Consider the following 13,320-nt stretch of genomic DNA (forward strand, 5'->3'; position numbering starts at 1 on the left):
CAACAGGTGGCACAGGCAGGCAGCAGGGGCCTCCAAAAGCTTCCAACTGTATGGCATCAGTCTCAAAAGATGATCAGGTAACACAAAAAAGTAACAGCAAGGATGGGAAAGACACAAAAGAAAGCAAATCCTTCAGTGTTCGCAGCTTGGCACATAACACAGCAGGCTCTGCAATGCAGGAAGCTGATTGCTTCCTCTGAGGATGGTCTGGTCAGAAAGACTAGAGTAAAACTCTTAAGCTGGGAGGGGACGCATCTGCATGTCTGACCACCAGGAAACTGAGTGGTACAAATTATCAAAAAGCACCATTTCATTTGAGTGCAAGACTGGTGTTCCATAAGGGTAGAATGGACCAACGCTCATCCCAAACAATCTTAAAGGAGGTGAGTATTTGCCCAGAGACTTGTGATCCAACGTCCATAATTTCTGCCTCAGTCCTAGCAAAGCACTTGGGTATAAGTGCAGACCAAAGACATCCTCCATTTGCTTCTGCCATATGATGGGCCTTAGAGCCAGTGGAGCCTGAATCTCAATCTTACTTGCTCCTACCAAACTTCATTCCACTATAACTTCAGAGGGGTTATTCCAATAAGTAAATTTACATACACAAATTACATATTAGATCCTGACAGAAACTAGGGAAAATAAATCAGTGCAATTGTGTTCAGAGCTTGGCAAGGAACCAATTTTCAATAAAAACTGCTGTCAGTCAAGAATGACTATCATGACTCTGATGACAGAAACCAGAAAACGACAAGAGAGTCTCAGCCAGGCAGTTCCCCTCCCTAATCTGTTCCCTTTATGGTCAATGGAACAAGAGCAATTCAGGACAGGAACATAACTGAGATGCTCTGACGTGCTCCCCGATGACAGAGGGGCCCAGTGGCCAATGCAGGCGCCAAGCAGCATGCCTGGCATGACTGGGAGGTTGACAACAAGAGGACTCCTGGCAGTGGTACAGCAGCCAAGCTTTACCTAGAAAAAGGTTTTACCTACATAGTCAAGAGCAGCTCAAGCAATATGAGGAACAAGAACGACATCCAGTGCCTTGAAGCAACCTGTCAGCTGAATTAGGCTTGCAAAAGTCCTACCCCTTTTCTGGCATAAAGAAATAACAGGAGAACTAAGTCCATGATATTTTTGTTGTTGTTCAGTTTGTGCTTTTGCTTTGGGGGCTGCTTCTGCGGTTTGGGTTTTTGAGGGGTTTTGTGGGTTTTTTGGTTTTGTTTTTTTTTTTTTAAAGAGTAAGAATAGGGGTTGTCAGTCTTCAAAAAACAGATACAGTTACAAAAATATTTTTCCTGTGTAGCACCTCCTACTTTTATTGCATTTTGTTTTGTCTTTTTGTACAGAGAAATTTACAAACTGGTTTGGGGCATTCCTATGTTTGATTTGCTCCCACTTCCTGCCTTCCTGACAAGCATCCCCAGGGCCCAGCTGGAAACAGTACCCAGCACCCCAAGGTAACAGCCAGCTAGTCAAACAGGTATTGCCAACTCACAGATGGTCCCCTGGGTCCTGTTACATTAGTACTAAAATTATATGCATTTTACTGGCTTTAAAACAAAAAGATTCAATCTCATAGCTGTTAGGTTAGAAAACTACTCCTAAAGCCCTAGTAAGGATCTGTAGGTGACTGTCAGCCTGAAACATGCAGCATACAGAACAGAAAACCACACACAACACCAAAAATACACAATATAACACAGGAGGACCACGGTGACAGCAATGTGCTGACCGCTAATCCCAGAGGGGAAATACAGGAACCCCAGTCACTGCCCCACACTGTGTTATCTCGAGTAACTATCAATGCTTGTGTACTCATCACTTGTACCAACCTCTGGTCAAAAGCACATATGTGCTTACAGCCAGGGCTGTGAGGGGCTGTTCAGAGCATCCACACAGCTCCCCTCTCCCAGGGTACACGATCCCTGAGAATATCGCAGTAGTACCTGGCTATTCCAGCAAGGATATAGGGAGCATTTTATTTCTTCATCCACTTTTTTTGGATCTCAAGTATTTTTTAATATACTGGGAATTTTAACATACTCTTCTTGATAAAAATTTAATCAATATTTTTAATATACTGGTTTAGAAGTGAATAACATGGCAGAACTCTCTTGTGAGGGTTTTATAAACGTTCTCTGGTTAGTTACATATGATGCTGGACCTTTCATGAAAACATACCCATGTTTTTTCTACAGTGTTTTCCTCAGTGCAACACCAAATATTTCAGAGTAAAAGCATGATAAAAAAAAGAAAAATGTAGGGAAGCCTCCTGATGTGTTTCTGATGGAGTTCAGGGAACCACTCATGCATGCTCTGAGTAGCAAGAGGCAGAAGGGCAGTGACAGCTGGCTGCTGCCTTGCCAGCATCATCATCATCATCCCCTGCCCAGAACAGCTCCTGTGGTCCCCATACCCTGCAGAATAAGCTCTGGTGTAAAAAGGTCTGAGGAAAACTCCAGCCCTCAGGCACAAGTGAGATCAGTCCCAGGCCTCCTCCCGTACCCAACCTGCCGAGAAGCTTTCCACACTCTCAGCTGTTCCTATTCCACACAAAGGCAAGAAGTAAGCAAATCTCTCCAGTGGCATTTGATGGCTTTTAAGTGTCTATTGAACCTAAATTTAGGATTATGAGAAGAAGTAAGGAACACATCCAACATTTTTATTTCACTCCTCAGCACAGAAACAAGTTAACTTGACACACCAGTTTTAGTCATTCTGGAGTTATAACTGCCCTTAAAGCTGAAGTGTAATCCTTATTTAGAGTCACAGGGAAAAATAAACCTGCAGAAAAAGGGACCTTTTTTAAGAACAGAGTATACCAACACTCCCCTTCACATTTTAATAGCAAGACCAGAGATAAATATTTAATGTTTGAAAGGTTAAAAGAAACCTGATATACAACTTCATACATACCAGACTCATCTCAAACTGCTAAATATGAATTGACATGGCTTATGACATCCTACATCTCACAACAGCATGCTGCTCAGCCACAGTAGCTTCTAGGGTTCTAAATTAAGAGGTTGTAACTTTACCCCTTTGGAGCCTAAATTTTTATGTGCCTTGTTCAGTCTTGAGCAGGAAAAAAAAGACTTAAAGGAGCTGATATCATTATTAAAAAGCAGACTCTGTATGTAAAAAACCCCACCAATCAACCAAAAAATGAAACCCTTACACCCAGAATAGGGCAGCTCATGACTGAAAACACCTGAAGACATGAAAAGCTGTGAAATTAAGCAAGTCTTCTGCATTACATAATATTGCCAATTAAACATTGCCATCTCTCTCTCTCCCCCTCCCTCTCCCTTCTCCCAACAGAGATACCATGATTTCCTCAATTTCCAGTTTTGTCAAGCTCATACAAGTACAAAACTATATGACAATGAGTGGTGGTTCTTCCACCACTGATGAGCACATTTGACCATGGAATGTTCTAAGGCCAACAGGAGGATTCCATCTAACTGCTTTCAAAGATACTGTCACAATATCTTGCATGATAGCAAACACTTTATTCTTGACACTTGACAGATTTTGTGGATACCCCACTTGAAAGTCTTAGAGAAACCAACATATATTACATCAGGGTACTCTGCTACCTATTTAACTAAAGCTCCTCAGTCTTTGAAGTATTTCTTTCAAGAAAGAAAGAAATTGAGAGGCACACAATTTACAAATTTAATCATCTTAATTTCTACAGAAATAAAGCAGCTGCACATGAAAAAGATGAAAAGAATATAAATGAAGACAGAATAGGATAGCTGAAGGCAAGGAAAGAACATTATTTGAATGCCACGATGAAAATCAACAACAGAGAGTGACTATTTCTTGACTGTAGAATTATGAGATACTGGATTTACCACTATATATAATTGTGGAAAAAAGTTAACAAACTTTATGAAAAATCAGTCCAACAGCACTATTAAACCTCATGTATTTTATACCACCTCCCACTGTGATATCTTCCAGTGGTAACAAAATTTAACCTTCCTTTAAATATGTGTAAGGACTGAAGCAACATAGTCCTGGTCTGAAAATATGAAACCCATATACTCAGACTTGCAGCAAGCTCACAGCAAGTTGGTGACTGGCATTCGTTTGAAGCATCATTGACCATGAGTTTGCACATTTTGCTTAGGATTTTTAAAAATAAGCAGTCTGACAATGTGGAAACATGCATCTCCTCATTCTGCATTTCAGTGACATACATACGTTCTCTTTTTTAAGTTAATATGAAATAGTTCATCATAAGGCATCAAAAGCATTACATGCATTGATAAATTTGGAAGAGAAGGGAAGCCTTCTTTCCATAGTAGCATAATTCTCTGCTTTATGAACATCACTTCTGCCCTTCTATTACACTACATGTACAGGTCAATATATCTTAGAACACCTCAGAGACGCAGCAACTATATTTAACCTAAGTCCACTTGAGCAAAATTAGCTTCCATCTGCCTTTCTTACAAACAAGGCTAAATCAGTGGCAGGGCTGAGAACAACATCACAAAGAAATACCACTATTTTGTATTTCAAACCCACAGCTTTTAAGTAGCAGTTCCTAATTTCTCTTTCATAGTTTAGGTGCTTAATTTTGTTTTGCTGCTATAAGTGCAGCAGAGTAAAGCTTGAAACAGGACAACAAGAGAATTAATCTGAATCCAATTCATTTGTTTAGTTTATATCTCCTGTATAGAGCAGGTTTACATGGAGGCAGAAAACAAATCATTCTGCTCTTTTCCAAGTGTAATGCTAATTTATTTGAAGCTATTTAATATAAATATAACATTTTTTTTCCCTAATTAAGGGCTTGAACATGCTATACTTCAATCTACAGTAAAATGAGTTCAACGGCCTGAACACTGACTGCAAGTGGACAGACTACTTTGTCTGTCAGGACAAGTATCTATAAAATAAGTGGGAATATCTATAACGTAAGTGCAAATAGCTACAAATGGAAACTTCATGAAAACTAACAACAGCTATTGATTTAAGAGGTTGCAGAGAATTTTTTTATTTTCTTTTCCTTCTAAGGAAACTACACAAACTCCTATACTCATAGAAAATTAAAATACTCCTTTGATAGCGATACCCCATGCTAATTTACTACTTTTTAGGATACCCCATACTAATTTTTCTTCCTCGCTTTATGAGGAGACAGCTTCCTTTAAGGTATGATTGAAGATGATTGAGGAATTTTTGATGTTATTGTTGTTGTTGTTTAAAGAAACAAGACTTTTTTAAATATTCTCTCGCAGATTTGAAAAAATAAAGGGCAAAGTTGTCAAAAAAAAAAAAAACACATCAGAAAGAGGACATCCCAATTCAAAGACACTTCACACAATTTCTGCAGTACTTCCCAGTGTGAGTAAAGTCAGATAAGCTTTCACGTTTTAACACAAAGCTTCCCAAGACAAGAAAAGTATCCCACTAGCACACTCTACAGCAGTCCTTTCAAACCTGGAACAAGTCCATCCAAAGAAGGAATCTGCCACTTTAATGTGACAGCCACTGCTAATGGAGGCTTTTTCTGCTCTACATCTTCTTAGTTCTTCTTGCTACAAAGTCTATTTTAAGTATTATAATTTAAATTAAATATGCAGAGACTAATCTTGCTTTGTCTCAAACACCTTCTGAGAATCTACAGGATTGGCCCAGAACTTTCTCAGTGAGATAACAGAAGACACACAAGTTGTGGGTAAGTACCATAGTTTGTCCCCACAAAGGAGGCAGACTAAACACATGCATGAGGAGTACAACAGAAGTCTAATATTTCAGTTTAAAGAGGTCTACATTTTTAAAGCAAATCCACAAGTTATTTCTATGGATAGATTTTTCACAAAGTAATCTGATCTGGGAACCAGGGGATTTTACTTAGAGAATCTGTGTTCCACATTCTCGGGAAAGAAAATTTAAATAATCCTAAAAAGCTGAAAAAGGGATTCTTATCATAGCCTTTGCAGCTATTTCACATTTCACTCAAACTGAAAGCTTGAGAGCTGAACCAGATATCTCCAATCACATCTGGAAGCAGGCCACAGTAAGTACTGTGAGCACTGTCTTAACTAAAACTCAAATTATGCTATTAAAAAAAAAGCCTAGCCCTTAAAAAATATTCCCCCAAGCTCTGGCATTCCTTTTCACGTTTTTTCAATTTGTGTGATGTCAGTTTACATCTAATAAACATGTTGTTTATTATCTTCATTTAAGTCATAAGTTTTACCAAGTTACAGCAAGAGTCCTGGGAAGCATATCATGATTACAAATCCATAATGCATGCAGGATGCCTGTGTAGCACCATTAAATCCATTAATCACAATCTTTTCGGTCCCAATTATGCTAAGAAGATATTCGATAAAACAATTTCAAATCACCTCTCTCTCTCTCTCTCTCTCTCTCCTGTTACCATCAGTGCAAAGAAGGCAAAACCACAGCGCTTCCGACAAATTCTCAAGGCACCTCTTTTGTTCCCTTTAAATTAAATCCGAATTGGTTGCACGTTTTACTGAACTGCTAATGCTCTCCATATGTTCCCTCTCTCAAACTGAAAATGTTTTCTATTAGGAATGCCTAACTCTGAACATAAAACTGTAAAATGTCCTTCAAACAACCCAAAGTTCCACTCTTTCACTGGAACATATCACTACTTGTCCAAATGAAGAGCTCACAGTTCCACAATTACGCTTCCTTTAGGAAAGTTTTCTAATAAGACTCCTTTCCTTATTGTGTTTAGAAACTCCCTGACCAAAAGAAAGCTGTTTATTTTAAAATACATAGCTTATTCCTTAAAAAAAACAAAAAACAAAAAAAAATCAGTTTTAAAGTATGAAATAGAGAAACTTCACACTGTCCATGGCCATGAAAAGCCTAGTCTGGTGCTCAGCCCATGGCAAAAGCACATATGTCAGACAGATGAGACAGGGTAAGGATATTTGCAGGGAGAAGTATCTCGTGTGGGACAGTACCAATAACATGGGCTGTAGGCACAAGCTTAACTCTGCTCTCAGAGAATGAAATGCAATGTGGTTTCACATTTCCTTAACCATAATAGCACTGGCTTTTCTACGCTTCAGTGCTTTACTCGTAAGAGGACAAACCACATTTTCTTCCCCCTTCAGTTCACGTATCTTAACTTCTCCGCAACAAAGGGCCAGGTGCAGTTACAGACTCAAGACAGGGATTTTTCTTCATGAAAGCACCATGGTTCCACTGGGGAGGAACCTGTCCCTTCACATGCCTGAGGAGCAAGTCCTAGCAGAAGGTTCAAGAGATGCATAAATAGTTGCAGGGCGTAATCATATCTGCTGTAATACATGCAACAAGTCCACATAATGGATAGCAGAAGGGAAAACTGTGCAGGGAAAAAAGTACTGGCTGCATAGTTCAGCTATTAGAGGACATATAAAAACAGCTGGCTTCTACTAGCCCCCTAGCTACAACTAGATTACAGCTTTTCCCTCAGGTACCCCAGAACAATACAGGCTCAAGCAGATATTTATGGTTACATTTCATAACTGATATAAGGAGTGAAGGGATATGAAGAAGATAATCCCAAGGGCTTTGTGGAAAGGCTGGGTTATTGGTGCTAACACTGCTGGTTAATGCAGATGCCCTAATAACAGGAGCTAGAAACAGCCACTGTGCAGCACAGCAACCTCTGTGTCACAGACTTGGGAATAACCTGCTGCTGAACATCTGTGGATGGATGGGGAAGGGTGGGCACGATGCAGATCACTCAAGCACTGTGCTCTAGTAGCTCTGCAAATGCTCATATGCAAAAGCCAATAGAACAGGATTATCAAATGGTTGTAACAACCAATAGGGAAGCTATATTATACATTTAGGAAGGCTACTGTAGTAATATACTTACACACTGTTTAGAGCCCTTGCTGGATCAAGCTATGAATGTAATATACACAATATCTATGAAAATTAGTTTTAATCTATTGATAGATAAAAGAAAGGCTTTACATAAATACAGGAAGGACTATAATCATACAGAAAATGTAACTTTATAATACAAAAACATTTTAAATAACTGACCGGGGAGGACTGTTTGTGGGGTGGGTGTTGGTTGTTTTTTTTTAGTTTGTTTGGCTTGGGCTTTTGGGGGTTTCTTTAGTAACAAACTGACACACAGAGGTAGTAAAATTTAAAATAACGCTTGCAACATTTGCTGACCTTCCAAGCTACAGTACTCCCAAGTAATCCCAGGTCAATACATGTACTCAGAATCACATCAACTTTTGTTGTTTGCATTCTTCTTGTATTACATTGTATTAACAATTGAGGCTTATGTCAAACTTCTTTTGGCAGAATCATTCTAAGTCATTGTCATGGAACCCAGTCCAAACATGACTCCCTGTAATAATTGCAGTGCTCCTGATTCAACATCACAGGCATAAGCATCTTAGAAGAGGACATGTGTCTCTCTTGAGCTAAATACTGCATCCAGTTACATAAGAGCAAACAATGCCTTTTCTCTCATAAATCACCTCAGATTTTGAGAAAAAACTTCCAGGACGCAATGAAGAGATAAATGAAGCAACAGCTGTAAACAGAGCTGTCCAAGCAAGGATCTAATGGCTAAACCAAATTATTGTCCAGGAAAAGTGGAGCTTGTAAAGATCCTTGAAGTTTCACTGTCAAAATGTTGCTCTAAAACCTGCCGTTTAGTTTTGGGGGCTGAAGCTTTTGACACCTTGTTGGTGTTCACTCTGTATAGCTACGTTTTCACATTAAACTTTATCAAGGCTTCAGCTAAGACCTTTAATTGTTAGATATATACAAACTAAAATTATGTTAAGGCACAACTAAATACCAAGTCATAGGGCTGCCAAAAATACTAAAAAGACTTTTCCCACAGGGGTATTAACTCGCAATAAATGAGATTTGAATAAAAGGTCAAATTTGAAAGCTTGTGGGAAAAAAACCCCACAGTTGGCACTATGTGATTTAAGGATGTGCTCATGGCCCAGGCGGCCAACTGCATCCTGGGCTGCATCGAAAAAGGAGTGGCCAGCAGGTCAAGGAAGGCAACTTTCCTCCTCCACTCTGCCCTTGTGAGACCAGACCCCACCTGGAGTGCTGCACCCAGCTCTGAAGTCCTCAGCACAAGAAAGAAGTGGAGCTGTTAGAGCAGGTCTAGAGGGCAATAAAGATGCTTCAGCCCTCTGATCATCTCTCCTGTGAAGGCAGTCTGAGAGACCTGGGGCTGTTCAGCCAGAAGAGAAGGCTTTGGGAAGACCTCAAAGCCGCCTTCCACTACTTAAAGGGGACTTAGAGAAAAAAGAGGGAGAGCAACTTTTTATATGGGCAGACAGTGATAGGACAAGGGGCTATGGTTTTAAAATGAAAGGGTATATTTACATTAGATGTTAGGAAGAAATTCTTTACTGTGAGTGTGGTGATGCATTGGAACAGGTTGCCCAGAGAACCTGAAGATGCCCCATCCTGTCAGCGTGTTGGAATTAGATGATTTTAAGGTCCCTTCCAACTCTATCCATTCTATGATTCCTCTGCTAAGGTCTTAAAACACCAACAAGTACAAAAATGCATCTACAATATTTAATTAATTAAGTTCCCTGAATAAAACTGATTTCAGTAATACTCTTCTGATATACATACTGAAGTTTGTATTAAACACACTTAAATTTCTTGCCTATTAATTAGTCCTGATGATTTCATCAAGATGAAGTTAAAATGGGGAAAAAGTAGAGTGATATTTAAAAGAAAATCTGTTCCTCCATGCTGAAAGTCCTTACTGTGAACATAAGAACTCAAACTAAGAGAAAAAAAAGAGTATTAATTAATTAAATTAAGTGAGATGTTTAAGAGTGACTGGTATGCAACAGGATAGAAAATACCACCAACTTCTGCACTCAAGTTATTAATCATTATTCCTTCCCTGTCCTGCTTAAAACAACAAAAAAACCCTCACCCCATCTGACATGGGACTTGCTAAGACTTCCCAAGGCTCAGAAAATACTGGCCTGTAGTCAATACATGCTCTGACGCTAAAGTCCAATTAATTCCTCTGAGATCTGAAGTCAGTAATGATGGAAAACTTTATCTGGACATCTGAACGCAAACACTTTTATATTTCCCCCAATTTAAAAATACAATAAGTTAGGAAGAAGGAAAAAAATGTTGGTCCAACTTCCAAATGGAGAGTTTATGGCAGGAAAGCTATTTCTTTACACCTCTCAGCTCTTAAGAGCACAATAACACCCTGAATGCAAACATGACAGGAGACTGTGCAGAAAGGTCGCTACATAATAAACCACATCTTCTAAGAAAGCAGCCCTAGCTCTCTGTTGGGGACTTTGCATCGCTACACACAAAGCTTTCCAAGGATATTGTGAAGACTGAAAGAATATAGTCAATGCAAGACAGTTTTATTCTACATAACACCATCTCAGATTCCTCAAGTTCCTGACTTCTATTTGAACTACGTAACACATCTTTTAACCTCTAAACATAATGCTTACATTTCAAAAGAGACTGCCTAAGCTAATGTGCACACACACACGCAGGATGAAGAGAAGTAGTACCCACTGTGCCAGTGAAACAACCCTATTTCTGTGACGGGTTATACTGTCAGGCCAAGCTCATCAAACAAGGCCAGTACTAAGAAACACAGGGTGTTCCCTGACTCTTTCAACTTACCTTATACCAAAAAATAACACACATTTGATTTACATCAATCTAGGAGCTGAAAAAGAGCTTATCTCAAAAATCTAAATTTCAGCAGGGGTAATGGAAATTAGAACCAGAACTTGGATTTGGCTCTTCTGCCTATAATGAACCAAGCCAAAAAAGCATATCCAAACACACCTCTTCTCTAGGAGTTTGAGATCTGGACTCAAGTTTTGCAGCATGGCTTCCTCTGCACTCACCACTGAATGCATCACTGCTCCCAGAGGGTAACAGCATCGGACAAGGGAATGCACTTTCATACAAGAACAATTAAGATACATGCACAGTAATATGCCTAATTGCCCACACGGAGCTTCAGTGAAAATGTAGCAACAGTGCAACCACTCGCAGAAGCTCAGAACCTGACATGCTCCAATTCCTCGATGGCTGCACTCTGGAGAAAAGATTTTACATGAAAATTCTTTTTATAAAACCTCAATCCAGGAGACGTATCAAATCTTGTCTTGCTGCACTGGTCTGTTTTGCCAAATATATCTCCAGAGCTAACAAGAACAATCCTCTGCAAGCTGTTCTTAATTTCATTCACATTTATAAAATCAGCTTAGACTTTGCAGCATGTCTATTCCTCCTCTAACACTTTACACGTAGGCTTGCTCTGCTGTGCTTCCTCAACTCAATGGTAGTAGAGGAGAAACTGCTCCTGCATGAGGCAGCCTAGAGATCGTTCTCAATGGGAGGTATTCAAGGAATTCTGTAGGTTGCTTATGCTCAGTACAAATTCCCAGAAATGCCATTTCATAACACATCCTGGGGGTAGGAGAAAAAAGTTTAGCTGTATTTAAAGCCTGAATCCTGCAACAGCAGTGTCACTGTAGAAATGACACAAAACTTTGACTTTCTCCTCCTCCTTTAAAAGAAAATATCTATATTTCAAGGCTTCAGCTATCATCTTTTGAAGCAAGATCAACAACAAGTTAAACCTATTAGAGTGCTGAATCTACTGTGGAGAAGCTGAAAACAAAACAGGTGAATGTGGCACAGACACACGGGACTTTTTTTTAGTTTTTCCTTTTAAAGTAGCCTCTCATAACATCTGTCACATTATCACCAGAACATGAGCATTAGCTTTGTCACTAACATTTAGTGAAACATTCTGCTCCGCAGAACACTTGAGAACATATTAACACCATCACAGTACACCATACTCTGTTCACGCACCCTAAAGCTCCACTGACACGCACTCTATGACTTTCATTAGACTTTACCTCGTGACAGCATTGTTTTAATCAGGGTTTTTAGGACACTGACACTGTGATAATGACAAATATGCAGCCAAGATCTGCAAGATGTGAAGTAATAAAACGTTACATCCTATTAAAATGCATTAGTTAGTTGTCAGCCAACAATTCATCAAAACTCATTTCCAATTCAGAACACAATCTTCTTTGGACACACATAAAGGTTGTGACAAGACAGATAATCAAAGATTCTCTAAAGCTCCCCCCAACCATCACATTTCACTGGCAAAGACTAAACTTCCCTGGGATGTTTAACGTGCTTCAAGGGTAGTGTAACTAATACTATCTAATTTCAGCACAAAATGAACAGAACAACAACAACAAAAAAAATCAATGTATTTGCCATTATCCTAAACTTGGAACACAGCAACTCTGATTGACACTCCACAGATTTGCTTCTTCGAAATCAATTCTGTTTATTTGCTCTCTTTCAGACATGTGGAACTTAACTTACCAATACAGGCGTGGACTCTGACCGACAGCTGGGTCCTCAGAATTATACTGTGCTTCTTGCCCCTCCTAAAAAGAAAAGATAACAAAAATATATAAAGGTGTAGAGAGGAAGTAGAGGACTTGGGAATGAAGGAATGAAGTTGAGCCTTCGAAGAAAAGGGTGTGAGGTAAGAGAAGGTATTACAAATTTTTTGTTTCTCATAATGCATTGCTATTTTAATTTGCAATACTTTTTTTTCTTAAAGTCAAGCCTGGTTTGTCTATGAAAGTAACTGGTAAGTGCTCTCCCCATCTTTCTCTCACTCAATGTGTCTTTTCATCTTATTTTCCTTCCTTACTGTTGAGGATGGGGAGCAAAAAAGCAGCTGGGTGGGCATCTGGAAGCTCGCCAAGGTCAAATGACCACAGTGCCTCTCTTGAAATCTGTATTAGACAAGGACCAAGGCATGACTGCACATTTTAATTCTCACAGAAATACTTTAGGTATAGTCAAGCATTAAAAAAATGCAAGTTCAAACAAGAGGTTGATTCCACTAAATGGAATGAGTATTTTAATTAGCTGCTACATACCTCATTTGTTTTACAAACAAATTAGTATTATGCCCATTTCTTCAACCTGAACAAGAGCACTGTTCTCGATTTCTAGGTGCTACACCTGCAAACTGCATGAGGACGTGGACAGCACCTTGTCTCTGCACCCAAACGTGCTCTCCTGTTGGAAGGTGGGAGGGTAAGAAAAGCCAAATGCCTCTTCTGTTTGCACAGCAGCATATTCTCGAACTTTTCTCTAAAACTAAAGATGCAACTCCTGGACAAGTGGCTCTAGGTGGCCCAGATGGTGTCCAGAGGTCCCTTCCAACCCCAGCCATTCTGTGATTCAGTGAATTTATCATAGGAAAACATGCAT

The 13,320-nt window shown here is 39.4% G+C and overlaps 1 protein-coding gene across 6 annotated transcripts in view; it reads right to left on the reverse strand.

Annotated features, from left to right (window-relative positions):
* The window catches only part of FHOD3 (formin homology 2 domain containing 3), a 390,828-nt gene that overhangs the window by 321,203 nt on the left and 56,305 nt on the right, over positions 1–13,320 (reverse strand). For all 6 annotated transcript variants that reach the window (XM_071553603.1, XM_071553605.1, XM_071553602.1 and 3 more), the window contains exon 3: positions 12,415–12,479. In XM_071553603.1, the coding sequence (XP_071409704.1) occupies positions 12,415–12,479 (65 nt within the window). The remainder of the gene's footprint in view (positions 1–12,414; positions 12,480–13,320) is intronic.

The sequence above is a fragment of the Pithys albifrons genome, chromosome 4 (assembly GCF_047495875.1).
Source record: "Pithys albifrons albifrons isolate INPA30051 chromosome 4, PitAlb_v1, whole genome shotgun sequence".
NCBI lineage: Eukaryota > Metazoa > Chordata > Aves > Passeriformes > Thamnophilidae > Pithys > Pithys albifrons.